The sequence below is a fragment of the Mastomys coucha genome, unplaced genomic scaffold (assembly GCF_008632895.1).
Source record: "Mastomys coucha isolate ucsf_1 unplaced genomic scaffold, UCSF_Mcou_1 pScaffold15, whole genome shotgun sequence".
NCBI lineage: Eukaryota > Metazoa > Chordata > Mammalia > Rodentia > Muridae > Mastomys > Mastomys coucha.
This window is the reverse complement of record NW_022196897.1, coordinates 110,979,722-111,001,098: the sequence shown is the minus strand read 5'-3', so window position 1 is coordinate 111,001,098 and position 21,377 is coordinate 110,979,722. Positions and strand designations below refer to the sequence as shown.

Below are 21,377 nucleotides of genomic sequence, written 5' to 3'. Positions count from 1 at the left end.
CCCTCAGAGCTCCCAGGGACTAAACTCCAACCAAAGAGTACACATGGAGGGACTCATGGCTCCAGCAGTATGTGTACAGTAGAGGACTGCAAAGTCAGTCATCAATGGGAGGAGAGGCCCTTGGCCCTGTGAAGGTTCTATGCCCCAGTGTAGGGGAATGCCAAGGCCAGGAAGTGGGAGAGGGTGGGGTGGCGAGCAGAGGGAGGGGGAAGGGAACAGGGGATTGTTTTAGTTTTGGGTTTTTTTATTTTTATTTTTTTCTTATTTTATATTATTTTTTTTCTTTTGGAGGGGAACCTGGGAAAGGAGATATTGTAAATAAAGAAAACATCTAATAACAAAATTTTTTAAAAGTTCTTCTGTGGCTGGAACATTGAGTAGAAACAGGGTTAACTTTTAAAACTTACTAAAGGACAGAGCAAACAACACAAGCTGCCAAATAGAATAACATTTTAAAGCCCTGCTAATACATCATTTGCCTTTCAAGAGATTTCTATATCCAATTGCATTTCACCCAGATTATGCTCCCCTCTCTGTAATCACCAATTTTCCCAGAAAGGATGGATCTCAAGTACGCTTGCCAACAGGCTCTGTCAAGCAAACAACTTCTTCTAAGCTGATTCCAAAATTACTTCATCTGTGGCTGTCAGTTTCTAGTGTAGACGTGTGTGAAGTCTATAGATTCTAGTCTGTGCACTCGAGCTATTTGCCAAGTATCCACTATAATAACAAAGATAAGTCCCCGCAGGCTATAGTTGCCTAGTAGGCATTGTGGAAGTTAGCAAATGTCCTCTCTCTGTTCCATGTGTTTCAACGTTTCATTTTGACTCTGGAAAAGTTGTGAAGTTTCTGGGGGTTTTTTTGTTTGTTTGTTTGTTTATGTGTTAAGAGATTCTAGGCAGGCATTCACACTCCAGGTCCAGAACCAGTGTTATGCATGGTCGAATTGGACTTTCTTGGCAGTGTGTGATATTCCTGGTGTTTGCTGCTTCTACCCACAAAACACCATGTTCATGTTACTCTTAAAGCTTCCACCATTCATGCATATGATACTCCATAGGATATTATTAAAATGAAAACCGATCTAGGCAATGATAAAGGGAGGCTCATTGGTTAAAATCCACATTCTGTTATGTTTTTCAAAAAAATATTGAGAATGGCATGTTAATACAAATCCGTTTGGTCAAAGCATTTATACTTGCCTTAGTAAATTATCAGGAAGGAAGAGACAAGACTATATTCTGCCTGTTACACCACATAGGAATGTTGTATAACTCTGGCCTTGGTGCATAGAGATACATAAAGTGAGACAAATCTTGATGGTTGTTGCATGAGCTAAACATATTGAACACTACGTACAATAATGAAGAATTGGAAGTGATTTCAATGATACATGGTAAAAAACATGGTTGAATAAATTACATCATAGCTTGATGAAAACTATACAGCATTAAAACTCATATTTTGGTATTTAATTACTTGGGGGAAATATTTTGGGTAACGTGCTGAAAGAGAACCAACATTCTACCTTGCAAACAAGATTATAATCATATTGTCATTATGTTGTGGTTTAAGTAACACACACATGGTAGATTATGTATAATGTAATCATATATAATAGTTTGTATACAGTTAGATTTATTTATGTCGCCTTGCCTTTTCCTGATTTTCTACTTTCTTCATCTTGAATAAAAAGTGCATGATAAAATATTAAATAATAAAAGAAAAAAATTAGTGGAGTCAAGAGATAGCCTGTAGGGAATTGATATCTATAATATATAAAGAATTAAAGGAATTAAACATCAAAAGTGCCAAGTCATGCAATTGATAAAGAGGCAAATTAACTGGTTAGACAGCTTTCAAAAGAAGTGTAAACAAGCACATGAAAAAAGGTTACATATTCTTTAGCCACCAGCAAAAAGCAGTTCTAAACTACAATGCTGATATTCCATCTCACCCCAGTCAGAATAGAAAACAGAAAACCACAAATAACTGGTGAGGATGGGGAAGGAAGCAACATGGTTTTCACTGCTGGTGGGAATGTCAGTGAATACAGTTACCATGGAAATGGTTGTGATGGTGCCTCATCAAACTCAACATAGAGCATTCAGCTGTACCACTCCTGGGAATATATCCCAAAAAGTCTAAATGAGCACACTAAGAGACACTTGCACATCGTGCTTGTTGTAGCACCACAACAGACTGTTACAGAGTCAGCTTGTGAATCAAGAAATGCAACATATATGAACAATAAAGTTTCATTGAGCCATAAGAACAAAATTATGTCATTTTCAGGAAAATGGATGGAGCTGGAGATATTATGACAGCAAAATAACCTCAACTAAGACAACTATTACATGGTTTCTCTCAGATGTAGAATGTAGATTTTTCAAGATAATGCATATATGTATCTTAAAATATATGTATATTTCATATACTTATATATGAACAAAAATAGAAATGGTAATGGAATAAAGGGGAAATACAACATATATATGTATGGAAATCCTGCTATGAAACCCAGTACTTTCTATGCTAATGTTTAAAATGATAATTAAACAGAGAAGTATTTATTAAATGTTCATGGGGCCATGTTTGTAATGATGACTTCGGTATCCCACTTTTTCCCCATAGTTATTGTTTATGAGTGGTTTTGTGGCATTCAACCTCAGAGTTCTGTGACTTCTTTTTTGGGAGAACAAAATGAAGGCTGAGATTTTAGTCAGTAGATAATTGTTAAATTTTTAATCCTTTTTAAAACTTAGAACCTATGGAAGATGGCAAGCTTTGAAACAACCCAGCACACTATATAGAGTGTCAAAGTATACCTAGAATTCAACTATAGGCAAAATTATTTTGAAAAATTTTTAATTTAAAAAAATTAAAAGCCAGTAGAGTAAAATGTGTACCCATGGTAAAGTGTTATACCTGTTTAGACTGGGGAATGTGGGCATCTTGGTCATAAAGGTACCTGATGCCAAGTCTGATGACCTATGTGTGACCCCAGGGATGGACATGGTAGAAGACATGCCTACGATTTCTCTGACCTCTACATACATGACATGACATGAGAGTGCCCCCTTACATACACATACACACACAGAGAGAGAGAGAGATGAATCAAATATTAAATCAGTCTAAACATGTCCACTTCATTGAGCATTTCTCCTTGACAGAGCTTTCAGCTCTAGCTCTTGAAATGCACCTTCCATTACTGCTGTCTGCAGTTAACCATTGTGCTGACGAGCTGACTAACTGGGACTTAGTGATGACCTCTCCCCAGTCCTTCCTCTGCCCTATTTGCCTTTGGGACCCACTGTACTACTCCTGACTTCCGGATGGTAACTTTGAAAACCCCACCCCAGAGAGGCTGCGGTACTTGCCTCTCTGTGCTTCCCTAATTAATTTACCATTAACCAAAGACCCTGCTGTTTTCAAATGGCAGGATTCTATCCTTTTCATAAATGAATAATACTGAATGGAACGTGTATCTACCACAGTTCATTCATTAGCTGACAGACACATGGGTTGCTTCCATTCTTAGCAATTATGGACAGTATCAATGACCACGGAGTTTATATGTTTCTTTGACACATGAATTTCACTCCACTGAAATACTATGGTACATGAAAGGGCTGGTGCAATATAGATACCTAGGTGTTTTCTAGATCAACTGATTAGATAGTAATGCCAGCATGCTGTATTTCCCTCAGCATTCAGGGTTATAAAGAATTTCCCTAAATTCATCTTATCCTAACAAGGGCATCTTCGAAGTGAACAGGAACCAATGTTTTCCCCTCCTTTATAGGTGAGAAAAATGGGAGTTAGGGGTAGAAAGGTCCGTTCAGACTTTACACAGAGCCAATGATATGGGAGCTGCCAGAAGTTCTTGTCTGAGCTTATTGGCGAGAAGGATGGGGCACAGCTGCCTCTCTGTGAGCTGGTCCTGTCTCTTCCGGACTTTGATGAGTCTCTTATTCTTTACTTTCAGATTACAGAACAGGCCCATGTTTTGCTGTGGTAAGCAACCAGATGTGCCAGGGACAGCTCAGTGGGATCGTCTGCACCAAAACACTCTGCTGTGCCACAGTGGGCCGAGCCTGGGGCCACCCCTGTGAGATGTGTCCTGCCCAGCCTCACCCCTGCCGTCGCGGCTTCATTCCCAACATCCGCACTGGAGCTTGTCAAGGTAAGGCAACAGGAATAACAAGGAACAGTCCTGTTCAATGGAGGGCCTCGCCCCAGCTGCTGAAAATGCCCGAGTCCCCTCCTGAGGGGACAGCGCAGCTGCTGAGAACTTCCATCCCTTGCCTCGGGGTACAGGCGAAGCCTCAGTAGCCTGATTCTTGGAGGCAGGAAGGTTTGCGAAGTCTGTCTTGCCAGCAGGCCCTCTAGCCCAGGAGTGGTTCCATGTGCGTCTGGCTCAGGAGTAGCAACTGTGTGGGGGCGACGCTGTACCTAATGGTGCTGCCTTGTAGAAACACAGCGAACAAGGTAGTAGTTGTTGCTTTCTCTTCATTTGAAACTCTTAGAGGCCTGGGCTCCAGGTTGCACTTAACTGACCCCAAAGAAAATTACTCCTCTGGACATTTGACATGCTACATTTTGGTTTGTTTGTTTGTTTGTTTGCTTGCTTGCTTGCTGTGAACAAGTCAGAAATAACTTAGAATTGGTTTCACTGTCTAAATGCCCCCAGATGTTGTCTTGGCACTCTTCTGCCCTCCCCTAGAATTCTTGGTTTTGGCCTTGCCTCTGCTCCCCCAGCTGTGTAAATTCTTCCATTGTCTGGATGTCTGGCAGGAGAGAGGAGGAAGTGAACAGAGGCCACTCCACTCTAAACTGATGGGCCTGAAAACTCCCAGGCTGTCTCTGCTTCCTTTAGACAGACGTCTGCGGTGCTTTTTTTAGACAACTGCAGTATTTTCATAAAATTCACAAAATATGCTTTTTCTGAGGCAACTAGGTAGTAGTTTGGCTCGGTTCCTTCTGTTCCTTCTGAAGGTCAGGATTCAGGAAAGCAGGATTTGAGCTGCTCTCATCTGTGTGTGCGGTGGGCCTCACTCAGTTGATTGTGCCTGGCTTCCAGACACGACTCCTCTGCATGCCCTTGGATGCGCCCCTCTAAAAGTGAGCAGCAGCCAGAAGATGCTGCTTTAAATCCTGGAATCGAGAAGGACTGATCGGAGCAGGGGTCTCCTTTGATGTCTTTTTTTTTTTTTCCTTCTTCTTAGAAAGTCTCTTTGAGTTTTGAGGAATTTGTTGGTCATTTTAGAAAGTCTCCTTGAGTTTTGAGGAATTTGGTGGTCATTGTGCTCTGAAGTTGCTAATAGCCGCGAGTTGTTGACAGGGACTGGGGAGGTAGATCTCCACTTCCCAGCTTCCTCTCAGTGAGCTTCTGGTCAGAGGTTTGAGAACCAGCCGGAGAAGGAGAAAGGGAAGGAGACGAGCGGGAAGGCAGACTCTCCTCAGCTTGCTCGTCATCTCCTACAGTCTGGATTTTCCCCAGATTTGCTTCCTGTCCCTTCGTGACTGCTCATCAACACCTAGGGAAGACTAAACATTTGTTTGGCAAAACCCCATGGCTTCAAAATATCAGCTTATATGGTCACTTGCAAAAAGAATTTCTTCTTTTGCTGGAAGAGATTCTCAACGTGTTATATGTGGCCGGGGTGTCTTCTCACTGATGTTAGTAGTCCTTGGGCCAGATGCAGGCTGTGGGCAAATGTGTTGTTAGATGCAGATGTATAGGCATAGTCTGGGAGCTCATGGCCAATTGGAAACTGCCTTCATATACATTTCCTATTGGCTAAACCTCATGATCAACTCTCTAGACTAGATTATCTAGAGTTGTCTCTCTGACAATATAATTGTAATTTCAAGTCATGTTTAATAAATATTCAGAAAATCCTGATCTAAACAAAAATGAAACTGGCTGTAGAATATAATCATAATTGTATATTCAATATAGCCATTTGTGGGTCAGGACATTCCATTAAAAGAGTGACACTTCTATTCCCAAACAAATATTTCTCCTCTGGTTCTCCTTTAATTGTGGGGTGACTTTTCCCAACAGCATAAGGTAAGAACCTGGAAATGTCACTTGCTCTGTTGCTTCTCATACCATCAGGACCTAGAGAGGGTACTGTGCTCACAGATGTCTACAAAATAGTCTAAGACAAAGAAACTTAATTCCCATTGGGGATCTTTATTGAATCAAGATTTTACAAATGAAGAAACTGAGAGAATATACTTGTATACATTGTCTTCACAATGGAATCCAGGCAGCCCACACCATGGATTTTCTGTTGGAAAGGTTAATTTGGGACTATATATAGAACCAGAGGCAGGTCTCTAGGTTCTTAGATAGGGCATTGAGCAAGGTGGATTGAGTCTGCTGTGGGGAAGCCCATATTGTTGAAGAATAAAACAAATTCATTATTAGGATGGTTGGTGGTGAGAATCTGGGGCTGGATGTTGCTATCACAGTAGCCGGAGCAAAGTGGCATTGGAGTAGAGAATGAAAGGTGAGTCAGAATGAACCATGTGGGTCTAACAGGGAGAATACCCCAGAAGTAGGGTCCGCAATTGCAACACTCAAAGGCAGGCATATCTGTGGTGTATCTGAGGAAACCTGGGGAATGAAGGGAAAAGAGGAAGGGGAGAGGAGGTAGGAGTAGAGTAGTGGACAGTCATGCGCTTTCTCTGACTTAGCAGTGATGGGGAGGGGCATGGTCCAAGCTTTCAAAGGTCCTCTCTGGTACGAGTTCTTGTGGGTGGGTCTACAACTGAGCTCCCACATTCTCCAGCACAACTCTCATTTCTGGCCCTGATGAACTTTTCCTGCACAAGACAATTTTCCAGAGGACAGAAAGGAAATACATACGAAGACACTAGCTGTCACATGGCAATCTCAGCAACCTTGAATAAATTTTGTGTTACCTTTGTCATTCACTGTAACACTTCAAGGTGGCTTTATTATAGACAGGCATCACATTTTGCCTTCGAAGGATGTCTTAGATACGTTTGATTATTATTGCCAGTCTGAAGGTGAAAATGACACAGTAAAAATGGTCATGTTAATCACTGAAGGTTCCACCTGGCTGTGTATGATGAAGCCTTGGATTTAGTAGAATGGTCTCCTCTGCCTATGGGAAGACAGGACTCCCCATTGTTGAGCATTTTTGACTAAGCTTCGTTAACAGCTTAGTTTCTTCCATAATGTATTATAACAGTTGCTGACACATTCTAAAAGCTGTGGTGGATGCCTTTAACATAAACATGGTAATATAACTGTAGATACACTATTATGTTTTCTTCTGCAACGAATCTTTCTCTCTTCCCAAATCTGACAGATGTGGATGAATGTCAGGCCATCCCGGGGCTGTGTCAAGGAGGAAATTGCATTAACACCGTTGGATCTTTTGAGTGCAAATGCCCTGCTGGACACAAATTTAATGAAGTGTCACAAAAATGTGAAGGTAAGCAACCTCATGTTTTGCAGTTCAAGGGAATGCGGAGGGCAGACAGGGTGGCATCGGCTGCAAGCTTGTTTGCAGATTAAATCCTAGACCTTCTGGGCTTGTCATTCCCGGGAGACTGGAAATATGACAGCCTGACAGAAATTATGCATCTTTGGTCCATGGAACCAGAAAAGCCTCTGCAGCTTGTTCTACTTTTATAGACACAAAATAAGAGGCCCATCTGAGTCAAATTAAATAGTAAAACATGAAATATTTTCAGCTGATATTTGGTTTAAAATATTTAAGATGGTGTGTTTTGTATAGTTTTGGAGGCACGACTTTAAAGTTGATTATTAGATACCATTCAAAATTATACCACTGATATTTTCTAGTTAAAATGTTAGAATTTTGAGAGTGTGTGTGTCTTAATAATGTAAATAGTTGTGCTCTTAGTTAGAGCTTAGGATTTTCTTTTCTTGGCCTTGAATTATGTCTACTGAATGAAAAGCCAAGCAGAAAAGCAACCTGATGTGATTTTTCTATTTGTGTTTAGCTTGTAGGGTAGGCCTCTAAATGTATACACAGGGAACATGTTTACAGCTAGCACTGCTGTTCTATGCAGAAGTGGGCTGGCTTCCAGGGCAGTGACTTGTTTTGGAGATGCAAGCATCCTAGAAATACATAGACAGCACTCAGTTCTCCTTGCTGAGTTCATGGAGTACATCAAATGTGTTCTGACAGCCCTGGAGCAACAATCAAAAACCCATCTTGTGTCAAGCTCAGGCAAGGCCATTCCTTTGTTGTCATCCATCCTCCAGCTGTGGACTGAGGTTTCAGTTAGAAGTCTGTGGTTTTTGTTGAGCACATCTGTCCTTGGGTTCTGAACCTCCGTGAATTCCCAGTCTATCAAAGCAACAGAAGATAGCTTCCGATGGGAAGTACTATCAATAAGCTATGGTCAGACATTTAGTATGACTTGCCCAGAATGGAATAACATAGTTGTCATAGAATTGCCTTTGTGGGTTTCAGTGGTTTTTAAAATTATTAATTGGCATAATTTATAATTGCTGTTGCAATCGAGAACATATTTTTATTTGTATCATATATAGATATATATGATATATCATATATAAATGCTACATAAAATATCATCATAATATAATATGTGAAATCTATATAATATATAAAATATATGATACATAATATATATAAATATCAGTTATTTCAACTGTAGAACCGTGAGACAGTTTTAGTTCCTTTCTGAAGCTGGACTTCATAAAAACATCTCATGTTTTAAAGACTGGTTTTCTCCAGGGGGACGGATCTTAGACACTGTAGACATAAGGATGAAGTAGAGAGTGTTAGTACTGACAGGAGTAGAGGTCTGTCTGCTTTTCCACATTGTAAATGATGGGAGTGTCTCGAGGATGTTGAGTGAGGCCATTAGGCAGCTGCACGGGCTTCATTTTGACTTTCCTATGCTGGTACTAACTGACTGTATTGTATTGACACCTCTCTCTCTCTCTCTCTCTCTCTCTCTCTCTCTCTCTCTCTCTCTCTCTCTCTGTCTCTCTCTCTCTTTCTCCCTCTCTCTCTCTTTCTCTGCTTTCTGTGTAGTCCTGGCTAGTTTGAAACATGCTATATAGACCAGGTTGTCTCTCTACTCTCTATATAGTCCTGACTGGCTTGAAACTTGCTATATAGACCAGGCTGGCCTCTAATGACAGAGTTCTGCCTGCCTCTATCTTTGGAGTCCTAAGACTAAAGACAAGGCCCCTATGCCCAGTCTTTATTCCAATTCCTAATGCTTAGAACTATTTAACAATATTCTGGTATGGATATTCAGCCATTATCAGTGGTATCTTTTGTGTCAATGTAATGAGGTTCCTTGCATGCAGAATCCACATCAACAACAGTCTGTGTGTCACATTTTCAGGTTTTTCCCAGCTTACTATATTGAGCAACAAAAGATATAGTCAGCTTCAAGACTTAGGGCAATGGAGACCATATGGCCTGTCTAGCCTGTGTTTTGTCTTTTAGAATCAGAGTAACTTCCTGCCTGAACAAAGATTGATTTTCTGCCTTTTGCTTTTTGCTTGATTCGAATAGCTAACAGTCAGAAACAGTCATGGGTGTGCATCACACAGAAGGTGCGGATACAATGTCCATACTGAAACAGTCATGGGTGTGCATCACACAGAAGGCGCGGATACAATGTCCACACTGAAACAGTCATGGGTGTGCATCACACAGAAGATGCGGATATAATGTTCACACTGAAAAAAAATAGGGAACTCAATTTTTTTATTAATCCTAAGAAACCTAATTTGTGATATATCTAATAAATCAAAAGCTCAACCTGAGAATTAATATTTTTGACAATAAAAACAAATTCTCAACTGCACTTTGGAATCTATAGCAAGACAGAGAACAGGCTTCTTTGGCGAGACCTCACCTTTCCTCTGCTGTCTACAGTTATATTAAATTTAGGTGGTGGTTTCTCCTGTCTCTATTTTTCTATGCAAATTAACATCAGATAGGATATTTTCTTGTTACTATTATATGTGCTCTGCCTGGGACTGGTTGGAATAATTTTTGCCTGTCTTGCCCTGGTAGAAATGTCATCAGAAAGTCTTCCCAGAACCCTCTGCAGGTTGGATTCCCTCCTTCAGTTCCTTTATTGTATCCCAATCAGGGCAGCACACCAGGAGAATGGCACCATTTGTGGTAAAGGGAGGGATGCTGGCAGAGTGAGCACACAACTGCAAAAAGGACAAAAAAAAAAAACCCAAAACCCAAAAACCCTATAAGGAGCTGAGAAAGAGGGTCTGGCATAATAGTGCCCTCACTGTGAGCCCACTTTGTGTAAGCCATGTGAGCTTTTCAATACTATGACAAAATACCTGGGGTAATCAACTCAAAAAGAGGAAAGGTTTGTGTGCCTGTATGTGTCCTGCACCCAGGACACCCCTGTGCAGGTCTGAGGATAGCCTGCAGGGATAGGCTCTTTCTTTTCCACTATGTGGGTCCTAGGGATCAACCTCAGGTGGTCAGGCTTGGCAACAAGAGCCATTTCCTGCTGAGCCATGTCACCGGCGTGTCACCAGCACTGTAGCTGGCTTTTAAAGTGTGTTTTCCCCTGACTTCAAAAGGAAGAAACTATGTAGTTCTTATATTATCTCAGAAACAAAAAAGCCACTTCCGTCCAGTGAGCATTAGTAAATTCCTGAGATGACACCCGCCACTCCTCCATTGCTGGCTGCTTTACTAAAGTGCTTTTCATTCGAGCTTCCTCTTCAGAATCCTCCCTTTCTTTTACTAAAATCTCAATAAAACATATTAACTATGGTTTAATAAATACATACAGTTTAGAACAGTTAAAATGTTCTAAATTAACAAGCCAAAGCAATTCAATATTAGATTTTAAACATTTTGAAAGACAAAGGTGGAAGTTTCAGCCATGATTTGAGAAAGAGGATGACCTGAGCTCATGGGCCCCTCTTTGCTGGTTTTCCTGAGGACTGCAGAGCTCCTGTACTGAAGGAGCAGAAGCGTCCACCCCTTCTGTAAAACAAGTTTACTGTGGGAGGAAATTAAGAAATTAAAAATATGTAGTTAAGGGATTATGTTTTATATCTGGAAGAACTCACTTGAATTAACAATTAACTTTTAATGGTTGGGGATTTAGATTATCATCAGCCTGGGCTCCAGCAGTCTTAAGAGCAGAGCACAAGGCAAAGTAATTTTTACCATGTGGTCCCTACATCCATGTACTCCCTGATATGTGAGTTAGAGTGCTTGGGACTTCTCTTTACCACAATAATGTCATACTTATATATGCATACATTATATTATGTAATCCTCTGAGGGATTACAGTATATACTATACATATGTATATGATATACCGTATGTGTGTATATGAGATATATATAATATTATACAATATGTATATTACATATATGTATACACACATACACATATGTTCCACTGCACCCAGCAGGCCTGTAAGATGATGAACTAGGAGAAAGAGGTCTAGCCTGTGTCTCTGGTTGGAACCCTATTACATAGCTCTCCACAAGGCACTTCCACCATTGTCTACTGATGAGAGCAGATCGCTGAGGAGGGGATATTAGGGAATTCAAACCTCCCATGTGACAATTTGTCTCATCCTCTTTTACCTTAATAAGCCCTAGCAGATGATCTCCTTGGCTTCCATGGCATCTAAGAGATTCACTAAGGCATTTCTTTAGGGTCAGTGTGTGAGAAAGAGAGGGAGCAATGGATGGAGTATGAGGAGAGACTGCATGACCTCATCCATTGACCACAGAGGGCAGTGTGACGTAGGGGGTGCAGAGTCAAGTCACCGTTAGAGATGTCCATCTTTCATGACTTTCTATTAGATATGGGGTACCTGGGCAGAAGGTGACCTCAAGCAAGGCAGTTGTGTGCAGCTCCATAATCCCTCACAGGACCAGAAGTGAAAGGCAGTCTGTTGACTGCATCTCCAACAGCAGGAGCAGGCAGTCCTTTCAGGAGTTCACTGACCAAGTGCACATTCTTCCAACCCAGGAGCACTGCTGTGGTTATTCGGATGTGCCTTTGCAAAACCAGGCTGGAACTTCCTACCCCTAGTCTGGTCACACAGGTCAGAACTCCCAAGCAGTGCTCAGGCCACGAGGTCTTCTCTGAGGGAGTACAGTATCTGCCTTGTGGGCAATTTGATTAAAACAAGTACAGAAGATGATGGAGCATATAGAATAATTAGTGGAGTTTAGTATAGTACAAAATATGCAGAGAAAGAGAGAGCAAGTTTTCAAGACAAATGCATTTGGAACATTAGCAGGCTATTAATCTGCTAGTTTTGGTTCTAGGAAGGTGAGTTTATTTGGCTCCCTCTCTTGAATTTGGTAAATCCCTCGGGAACATCTGTTTAAATAGGCTCTTCTCTGGACAGCTGTTATTTGGTGCAGACAGCTGCTTCTGGGGGCTTGACTTCAGAAGCACTCCGTCCGAATCCTTGTAACCATGAAATCTCATGTTGTGGCCCCCAGATGATGAGAACTCCTCTTTCTATTGCAGATATTGACGAGTGCAGCACTATTCCTGGAGTCTGCGATGGCGGGGAATGTACAAACACTGTCAGCAGTTACTTCTGCAAATGTCCACCGGGTTTTTACACCTCTCCTGATGGCACCAGATGTGTAGGTGGGTCTGATTACAGATGGCAGGCGCAGTTTTTTTAAACATAGATGATAATGAACATCTCTCTGAGTAAGTTTGTTAAGGGGACCAGATATTTCTGGAAATGCACTCAAGAGTAGAGAGCCTGTTACCTAGCAGAGGTTCTTGTGTCCTCATTCATGGATTTGGGGATGCCCTCAGTCTGGGAGTTAAGGTGTGGTCATGCTTTGTCTAGCCATGCTATCTCTCCATGGCTACCTTTAGCCTTTTTCCAGAATCTATGTTGATCCAGGTCTGAGATTTTTGCAATAGTCTTTACTGGGTCTGGCTTCCATACAATCTGCATTGTCAGACTTCCCTTCCTAACATAGTGATTTGATTAAGTAACATTCTTGCTGAAGCATCTCAGGTACTTTTCACCAGGACATGGAAACGAGTGAAACCTGTGTCCAAATTCCACATAAACTGCAGGATGTCAGTACCTGCATATATACACACTCCAGGTAAGACAATACACACACACACACACACACACACACACACACATACATATACACACACACACACCACATGCACACACACATGCATGCACATACACACAAACTTGTACACATGCACACACACACTTTTATGCACACACACTTGCACATACACATGGACACATGCATACATATGCACACTTCCCACATGCACACACCCCCACATGCACATACACATACTCACAAGCACACACATATGTACACACGCACTTGTACACATACACATGCACACACACAGATGCACACACACACATACACACACGTGCACACCCTCTACTCCACATATGACAGGTCTGCTCTAAAGACAGAAAATTAAATGAAGGTGTAATTTATTCTTTTGAAAACTAATTTGCTATTTTTAATTATATGTATATGTGACTTTGTGCACTTGTGAGCACAGGTACAAAAGAGGGTGTTGGATTCCCTGAAGCTGGAGTTAACAGGAAGTTGTGAGCCTTCTAATACAGGTGCTAGGAGCCAAACTCAAGTCCTCTGCTGATGTCTTTTGTAAATCAAGGCCTGCCAATAACCTGATGGTAGCCTGTTTCTTCAGTCCTGACAGTCCCCATTTTACCATAAGGATCACGAGCCTCTGACGCACAGCTTTAACATGCTAGCATTCAGATCTGTAACCACATGGTATCAGTTAATTTAGTGCAAAAGAGTGGTCATTGGCCTGTTAAAAGTTTGCCATTGCCAGCTGTAGGTCCCAGCCTTGCTCTGAAGGAGAGACCATCCATCTGCAAATTACATGTACACATTTCATAATTTGATCCAGTGTTTACAACTGGGTTTTGACTGCCCAGCTGGGATACAAATCATGCTTGGGGTTCTCTGCCCATTCTTAATAGCCTTTGGGTTCCATGCCCAAAGTATTTAATAACATAGTATATAAACATTAGTAGCTTTGAAACCTTTCAAGTTAGAATGTAGAACTTCCATTTCTCCGTCATGTTCAGAGAGAGAGAGGTGTCCCACTGTGGGCTCCCAGAACAGGCTTGTAGCTAGTCTGTGTAGCTAGTCTTCCTAGATCTAGCTGAAATACGACCTGTTCTTGCTGAGATGTCTGCCCAGAGGCACCTGAACGAGAATTAGTGTTTCCCGGGAATGGCATCTGTTCTTGCTGGTGGCCATAAGCACCATTAAGGAATTGTCTTCTGCCTGTGGTGCTGGCTCTTCGTCTCTGTCTACAGCTTGTCTATGTTTGTCTACGTTTGTCTTATCATTCTTTGCTTAAAGTAAAGAATGTAAGTGTTCCTAAATTATGCATGTGTTTACCTTTAAGGTTTTCAACAGCATAACCATTGAAGGCTTTGTGTCCTTAAGAATGTCTCAGACAAGTATATACAGACGACCCTCTCTGGCAAAGCTTGACGCTGAATATTCAGACTTATACCACATAGGGATAGGGTTTTGACTGCCAAAAATTTCACGTGACAAAAATCCATTCTTGCATATCTTACATTAAGTGAGAAGCATATTTCATATTTTCTCAACTTGATTGTATACATGACTGCATGGAGATCTGTTTTCCTTGGTGAGCCACGTGTGTTGATAGAAATAGGTGTTTGCCCCTTGCTATGGTCTCTTCTTCCCAGGAACACCTCGAGAGCCTTCCCTGCGCTCTGAGCTCGTTTTGGTAGCTGAGAGTTGTACCATAGTGTGTAAGCGGTTGTCATGACAGTCAGACATGATGTAATCCAATAAAAGTGATCTATAGGCGCATGCCCCACCACACTGCTTTGAGAAGATACTTCCCTGCCAAAAAGAAAAGAACTCATCTAGAACTGTTGGGTCCCTATAAGACTAAGAGTTTGCAGTCAGTGATGTTTTGGAATTTATTAATAATTAACCCTTTGAAAAAATTACTTAAAGCCTCAGGACAAAAGGGAACCTGATTAATAAGCATTAGATCTGGCTGAAAATCGGCTCCTTCCTTCAAATGCAACCTCTCAAGTGTGAGGCACAATTTCAGACTAAAAACGAATGCCCATGTCACAGCTTAATGTTTTTAAAATGCATTCATGTAAATGTTTGCCTAAAGTAGTTCAAATTACATAATTTAAATCAAAGACAACCCATAGACATGCATCTTTATGAATAATTGTCTGTCACCACTGGTGATTGTCTTAGTCATTTTAAACCATTTTGTCTCACCTTGGGGTATGGAATGTGGCGTTTTGGCTAAGTGTCCCAAGTGCGGGGGGCAATGTGTGAGACAAGGCATTTCTGATTGCATACTGGGCCTGTGGAAGGCTCAAGGGCTCAAAGCTTCCTTTCCAGAGCATGCATGGCTCAGCCTGTCATCGTCCCAGGGTGAGTCATGGAGGTCTTGAGGCAGAGGAATGTTGTTCTAAGCATGATCACAAAGACTATATATGTTTTTGTTGTTTCTCTCTTAGATGTTCGCCCTGGTTACTGCTACACGGCTCTGACAAACGGGCGCTGCTCTAACCAGCTGCCGCAGTCCATAACCAAAATGCAGTGCTGTTGCGATGCTGGCCGGTGCTGGTCTCCAGGAGTGACTGTTGCTCCGGAGATGTGTCCCATCAGGTCAACTGGTAAGAGTCCATCTATATAGCATCTATAGCATATCCCATGCAACCCTTCCAAGCCCATGCCTTGCTTCTAGATCTACTGGTGACTTATTTCTCTCATTACCTTGGAGCAGCATGGAGTCTCTGTTTTCTCTTATTCCTCAGTGAAGACTCGGTGGCTCTCCTGTGGCTCTTTCCAGCTCAGCACGATAAAGCCCAGCTGCCCTACCAAATACTTCTCCCCTTTCCCTAACATTCATCACTTTTCTCTTCCTTCTGCCAAGTTCTGTTTTTTTCCTTCATAGCTTCCCAATTGGCTGCCATATTTCCTTTGTTTCCACGGACAGCTGACCATTCTGCAATCCGAATGGTTGGTGAGGCCTCCCACATGTCCCATGGGAGATTTGCCATATACACTCTCCAAAGTATAGCTCACTTAACAGTTGCTGGAGAGAGTGTAGAGGAAGATGTCTGGGATATTTTCATTAGTATGGACACAGGTGATATTTGCTGGTCCAAATGACACTTCTTCCTGCAAAGAAATATTTATGATTTGGCTTGGTATCCGGAGTCCCCAAATCTGAACCAAGTTCTTTTAGTTTTTAATGTTTTGAGAGTTTTATTTTCTATTTAAATTATATGGTTGTGTTTCCCTTGAATAATCTCAACATTTCTAAAAGAAATCAGTTATTTTTTTTCCTAAAATATCTGCATGGTTCATGACTTACCTTCTACTCCCTTCTCCCACTGTCCCTGCTGGTTACATATCTGCTAGAGCAGTGTTTCTCAGCCTGTAGGTCATGACCCTTCTAGGGTTCTCATGAGCAGTTCACAGGGGTCACCTAAGACCATTGGAAAACACAGATATTTGTATCCTAATTCATAACAGTATCAAAATTACAGTTATGAAGTAGTAATGAAAATAATTTTATGGGTGGGGGGTCACCACATGAGGACTGTATTATAGGGCTGCACCATTAGGAAGGCTGAGAGCCACTGCTCTAGAGGGCTAAGTATCTGTGCAAACATAGCCTTATCCATGGAGATGCCAAGACAACCACGGCTACGAGTGTGGTCGCATCCTCATGGCCCAGTGGTTTGTAGCTTCTTTGTGCTCAAGGTCTACACTGCCCTGCATTGTGCCTACCTGTGTCCATGTGCAGCTCTGATACTAGTTAATAGATCTCATGAAGAGGTCTTAGCCCTCACTGTAATCTTATATTTCTCATGCTCTATGTACTGCCCTAGTGTGTAGCATACTCTTGCTCATGTGAGGCATTCAGGTAGAACATACAGCTCATTAAGTATGACTTTCTCCACAAATTCCAATGAAAACTCGACCTTTTAGCTCTGTTTAATTTGTTTCCTGAATGGTACATTTGAATTGGAGAGTTGAAGGGAGGTGGTGGAACTCAGGGTGGAGTAGTGCAGACATGATGTAATGCTTTTGGATGCTGATCAGAGGATGTGCAGTTCTCATCAAGGTTATAAAGCCATTGATGGGTGTCAGTATAAGATGCTGCTTATCACTGAGAATTGTAGGTGTGAACTGAAGAAGTAATGCAATTATTCTTGGTCTTCCTACTTACATGCATGCATTCATACGTACGTGCATACATGCATACATACATACATACATACACACATACATATGATTCAACAAGTCCTATGTTCTAGAAAGTAGCCCTTCCTCCTCATTTGTTGCAGAACTATTCCCTAGATCATGGCTTGGAAGTGTGTGACTTCCTACCAAGGTGAATAACTTGGGTACCAGAAGAATTGCTTCTTAAATGCACACATCAATTTGAGAATCGGTATCATTGATTGGATTCCTTGTACCGAGACCTTGAGTGAGGAGGGAAGGCAGTAGATGTAGGAGCCAGCAGGAAGACCTAGTACAAGAAGACATGGGCTCTTGTGTGTGACTTTGCAGGGAGCGGACACAGGCACAGAGCAAAGCAGATGGGTCATGCGAACTCACTTGCTGGCTGGTCTTTGCTGGTTCCTATTTTCTGAGATAGTGCTGCTGAGCTCTGGGCCTTACCTGTGCAAAGCGGTGGTGTAAAGTCCTTTAGTCTTTCTTCTTCTTTTCTTCTTTTCTTAAACTGTGTTTCATCTCTGAGTTGAATGGAGTCAGAGAAGATAATTAAGAAACATTATCTCTGGCTGCTGATCCTTAGGGGCTCACAGATAAGATCTGTAGCAAAGGAGTTAAGGCCCCAGTTAGATACATGTCCTATTGGGTTAAGGTGAATTTAATGGTGTTCTTAAAGTAATATACTTATCTAATTAGCAGAAATACTATTAAGCCATCCCACTTGTTTCACAAATCCGAAAAGAATTTTAAAACTAGGCTGACCTGGTGCTTACACATGCTTGAAAACAAAATGTTTCCTTCAATATGTCAAAATTCAATTAAATCCAACATATACTGAAATCCTCTTTATGTAATTTACAGGGCTAGGCTGAGAGTGAGAATTACAGCTCCTATATGGTCCAGATTTAAAGTGTGTCATAGCAGTGCGGTGAAAAGTGGCCTGGAAACAGTGGAGTATCTAGATGTTAATTCTGTAGGGAGAGTCACTGTGGTTTAGTGAAAGGAACTTCAGCATCCTGAGTCAGGAAAACACAGACAAGGGAAAAATCCCTTCCAAATACGATGGGATACCAAGAATTTGTGGGTCAAAATTCCAGATAAGTAATGGAGCATAGTAATGGAATTCTCTGGAAGCTTGAACTGGGTCTGAGTTATAGGTGTGAAGCAAGACTGAAGAATGTCCAGAAATGGACTACTTAGTAATGGTACAGCATGTGGAGCTTGGTGTGTTTAGTTAAACGTAAAATGGCAGGATGTCCCACGAGGCTGAGTTATGAGAGCAGTTCAAAATTCCACAGGTAAAGAAAACCACTAACCTAATTTATGTCAATGATTGACACTCTGTAAAAAACAAAACAAAACAAAAGAAAAGAAAAAAACCAAAAAAAAACCCTCGTCTATATAAGAATCGCTTTGTGACTGTGAATAAAGTTATTGACATTCTAGCCCCAAAGTAAAGAAGAAAACTGCTGTGGTCTGCCTGTAGAAGGGGACTGTGACTACCTGCGGCTGTCACAGATGCTCTAGATGCTGTCCAAAGAAGCGTTCTAGAAACTAAAAGATGTCATGAACCTATTGAAGATTTAGTCTTACAGAGAGCTGATATTGTTTAAAAGAGAAATGAGTATTCAACCCCCAAATGGGCAAACACAGGGAAATACATGACCAAGTCAGGGTGCCCCAGCTCACAGAATCACTGTGCAGCATTCACAAGCCACATTACTCTGCCCTTCCTGCTCCATGTGTCTAGTTGTGTTTACCAGAGAAATGCTCAGAGCTCTACTCTGGACTTCCTACCTTCTGCATTTCTTAGAACACTTCCATCCCATGACTTTAAATATTACCTCTCTTCTGAAACAGGAAAGAGCATGACTTCATCTCTGGGCTCCAAACTCTCTTCACCAATTGTTGTATGCTATCACCACACAACATTTGGCTTCTCTCCTCACACCAGCCTCCTGACAGTTTTCCTCTGACAGTAAAGGGCAGCAGCATTTACCTATCTGAACAGCCAAAACACTAGTAGTTACTCCTCATTTCTTAGTTCTGGGGCTCTAACATTGTTCCCATCACCAAACACTACCATTCCCAGTAAGTTATGCTGGAACAATTTGTGCATTCTGTCAGATCTCTCTCTCTCTCTCTCTCTCTCTCTCTCTGTCTCTCTCTCTCTCTCTCTCTCTCTCTCTGTCTGTCTGTCTGTCTTGTGTGTTCATCAGTATCTTGTCCTTGGCCAAGCCTTTCTTCCCTATAGTATTTATATACCAACAAGAGTGATCTGAAAAGATTCATGTGATCACACACTACCCTGTTGGAGACTACAGTGGCTTCCCCATGCACATAAAATAAACCACAGCCTTACAAAAACAAAATAAAACAACAACAAAAACCAAAAATGAACAACAGTGGGCCCTCATGTAAGCAGCATGGGGTGGCCTTATACTCAGTGTGAGAAGTTCAAAGGTGATTTTGAACTTCTACTCCTGCTACGCTCTTTGTGTTGTCTTGCTAGCCCTTATTTCGTGAGTCTGCGAGTTTTGAAGTGATTGAGATCCAGTGTAATGGGTCTCATTACAGCACTATCATCTACCTATGTCATGTACTTCTCTCTAATAAGGACACAAGCCTTCTGATGAGCGTTTTAGATCCCTGAGACAGCCACATTAGGGCTGATGGAGAAAGCGACACCTAGCATTTTTCCTGTTGGGTTTCAAGGTGTAAACAAATGTCTTTCTAGATTTTGGAAGGAACACATGGTACCTGCTCTGGAGACATTAATTTTTTTTTTTTTTTTGCTTAAATTTGTAATTATTGTCTCAGTGTGGTTATTGTGTACATATTAAAAATATGAGTGGAACTGTTTATTCCAATTGGCCAGTGCACTGTGATTTTGTTAAGGCATGTCTTTTCCGGCTCCTGGCAGCTATGGCTCTACTGATTGTGTCCTGTTGTATTGTATTCCTCCAGAGGATTTCAACAAGCTGTGCTCTGTCCCTCTGGTAATTCCCGGGAGACCAGACTATCCTCCCCCACCCCTCGGCCCCCTTCCTCCGATTCAGCCCATTCCTCCTGGATTTCCTCCTGGGCCTGTGATACCTGGCCCTCGGCCACAGCCTGAATATCCGTATCCATCTTCATCTCGGGAGCCACCACGTAAGAATTCAAAAGCCATCTACTTACTTTCTCTTGCATTAATAAGTCATATTTTTTGGCTTATGCCACTTTCGCCTTTAAATATATTTTTGCTAACTGTTAGATGAAAAATTTTGCATAGTTTTTACAAGTTTCTTAGTTTTCCTATTTTATAAATAAGAATGGAAGCCTGGTATGTTCCAGAGATGAGTGTCCCTTTGTTATTGATATCCTCATTCAAATGTGGGAGAGGTATGGACAAAATAAAAATCACATTCAGAGAATGAATTAATAGCAGAAGATACATGATACTAAACCTTAAATCATTTAGTGTACAAAGTAGTTAGTTAACTGCCAACACCTTGCTGCCCTAGTTATTTCTCTAAACTGGAAGCTTGAGCATAAGGAGATGGGTGGGGCGAGGAGCGGCAGCCAGAGAAGCATCTGGGCCATGGGACCTTCACCCACCCACCCCATGGCAAGTGTAGTGTGCTCTGAAGGCTCGCCCTTGGCGGTGCCTCCTTTAGGTCTTGGTATCTTGTTCACTATTGACAAATTAAGAGCTGATGTCAGGGATGTGAATAATTTTGATGGGGTTCAATGCTATTCTTCTAGAGGTGCTGCCTTTTAACGTTACTGACTATTGTCAACTGGTCCGCTATCTCTGTCAAAATGGGCGCTGCATTCCAACTCCTGGTAGCTACCGGTGTGAGTGCAACAAAGGCTTCCAGCTGGATATCCGTGGCGAGTGCATCGGTATGTAACTCACTTGATTGACACCGAGGGAGATTTCTTAGCGTTCTATCGCTGTGAAGAGGCACCATGACCACTGCAAGTGGTTTAGCTCATTATCATCATGGGGGAGATCATGATGACAGGCAGGCAGACATGGTGCTGGACAGTAGTGGAGAGATCTACATTCAGATCCTC

The 21,377-nt window shown here is 41.7% G+C and overlaps 1 protein-coding gene across 1 annotated transcript in view; it reads left to right on the top strand.

The window, feature by feature from the left end:
* Fbn1 (fibrillin 1) overlaps window positions 1-21,377 on the top strand; it is a 209,270-nt gene that overhangs the window by 95,734 nt on the left and 92,159 nt on the right. The window contains exons 6-11 of the mRNA XM_031371746.1: window positions 3,992-4,189; window positions 7,353-7,478; window positions 12,541-12,666; window positions 15,584-15,742; window positions 20,283-20,468; window positions 21,063-21,203. Of these exons, the coding sequence (XP_031227606.1) occupies window positions 3,992-4,189; window positions 7,353-7,478; window positions 12,541-12,666; window positions 15,584-15,742; window positions 20,283-20,468; window positions 21,063-21,203 (936 nt within the window). The remainder of the gene's footprint in view (window positions 1-3,991; window positions 4,190-7,352; window positions 7,479-12,540; window positions 12,667-15,583; window positions 15,743-20,282; window positions 20,469-21,062; window positions 21,204-21,377) is intronic.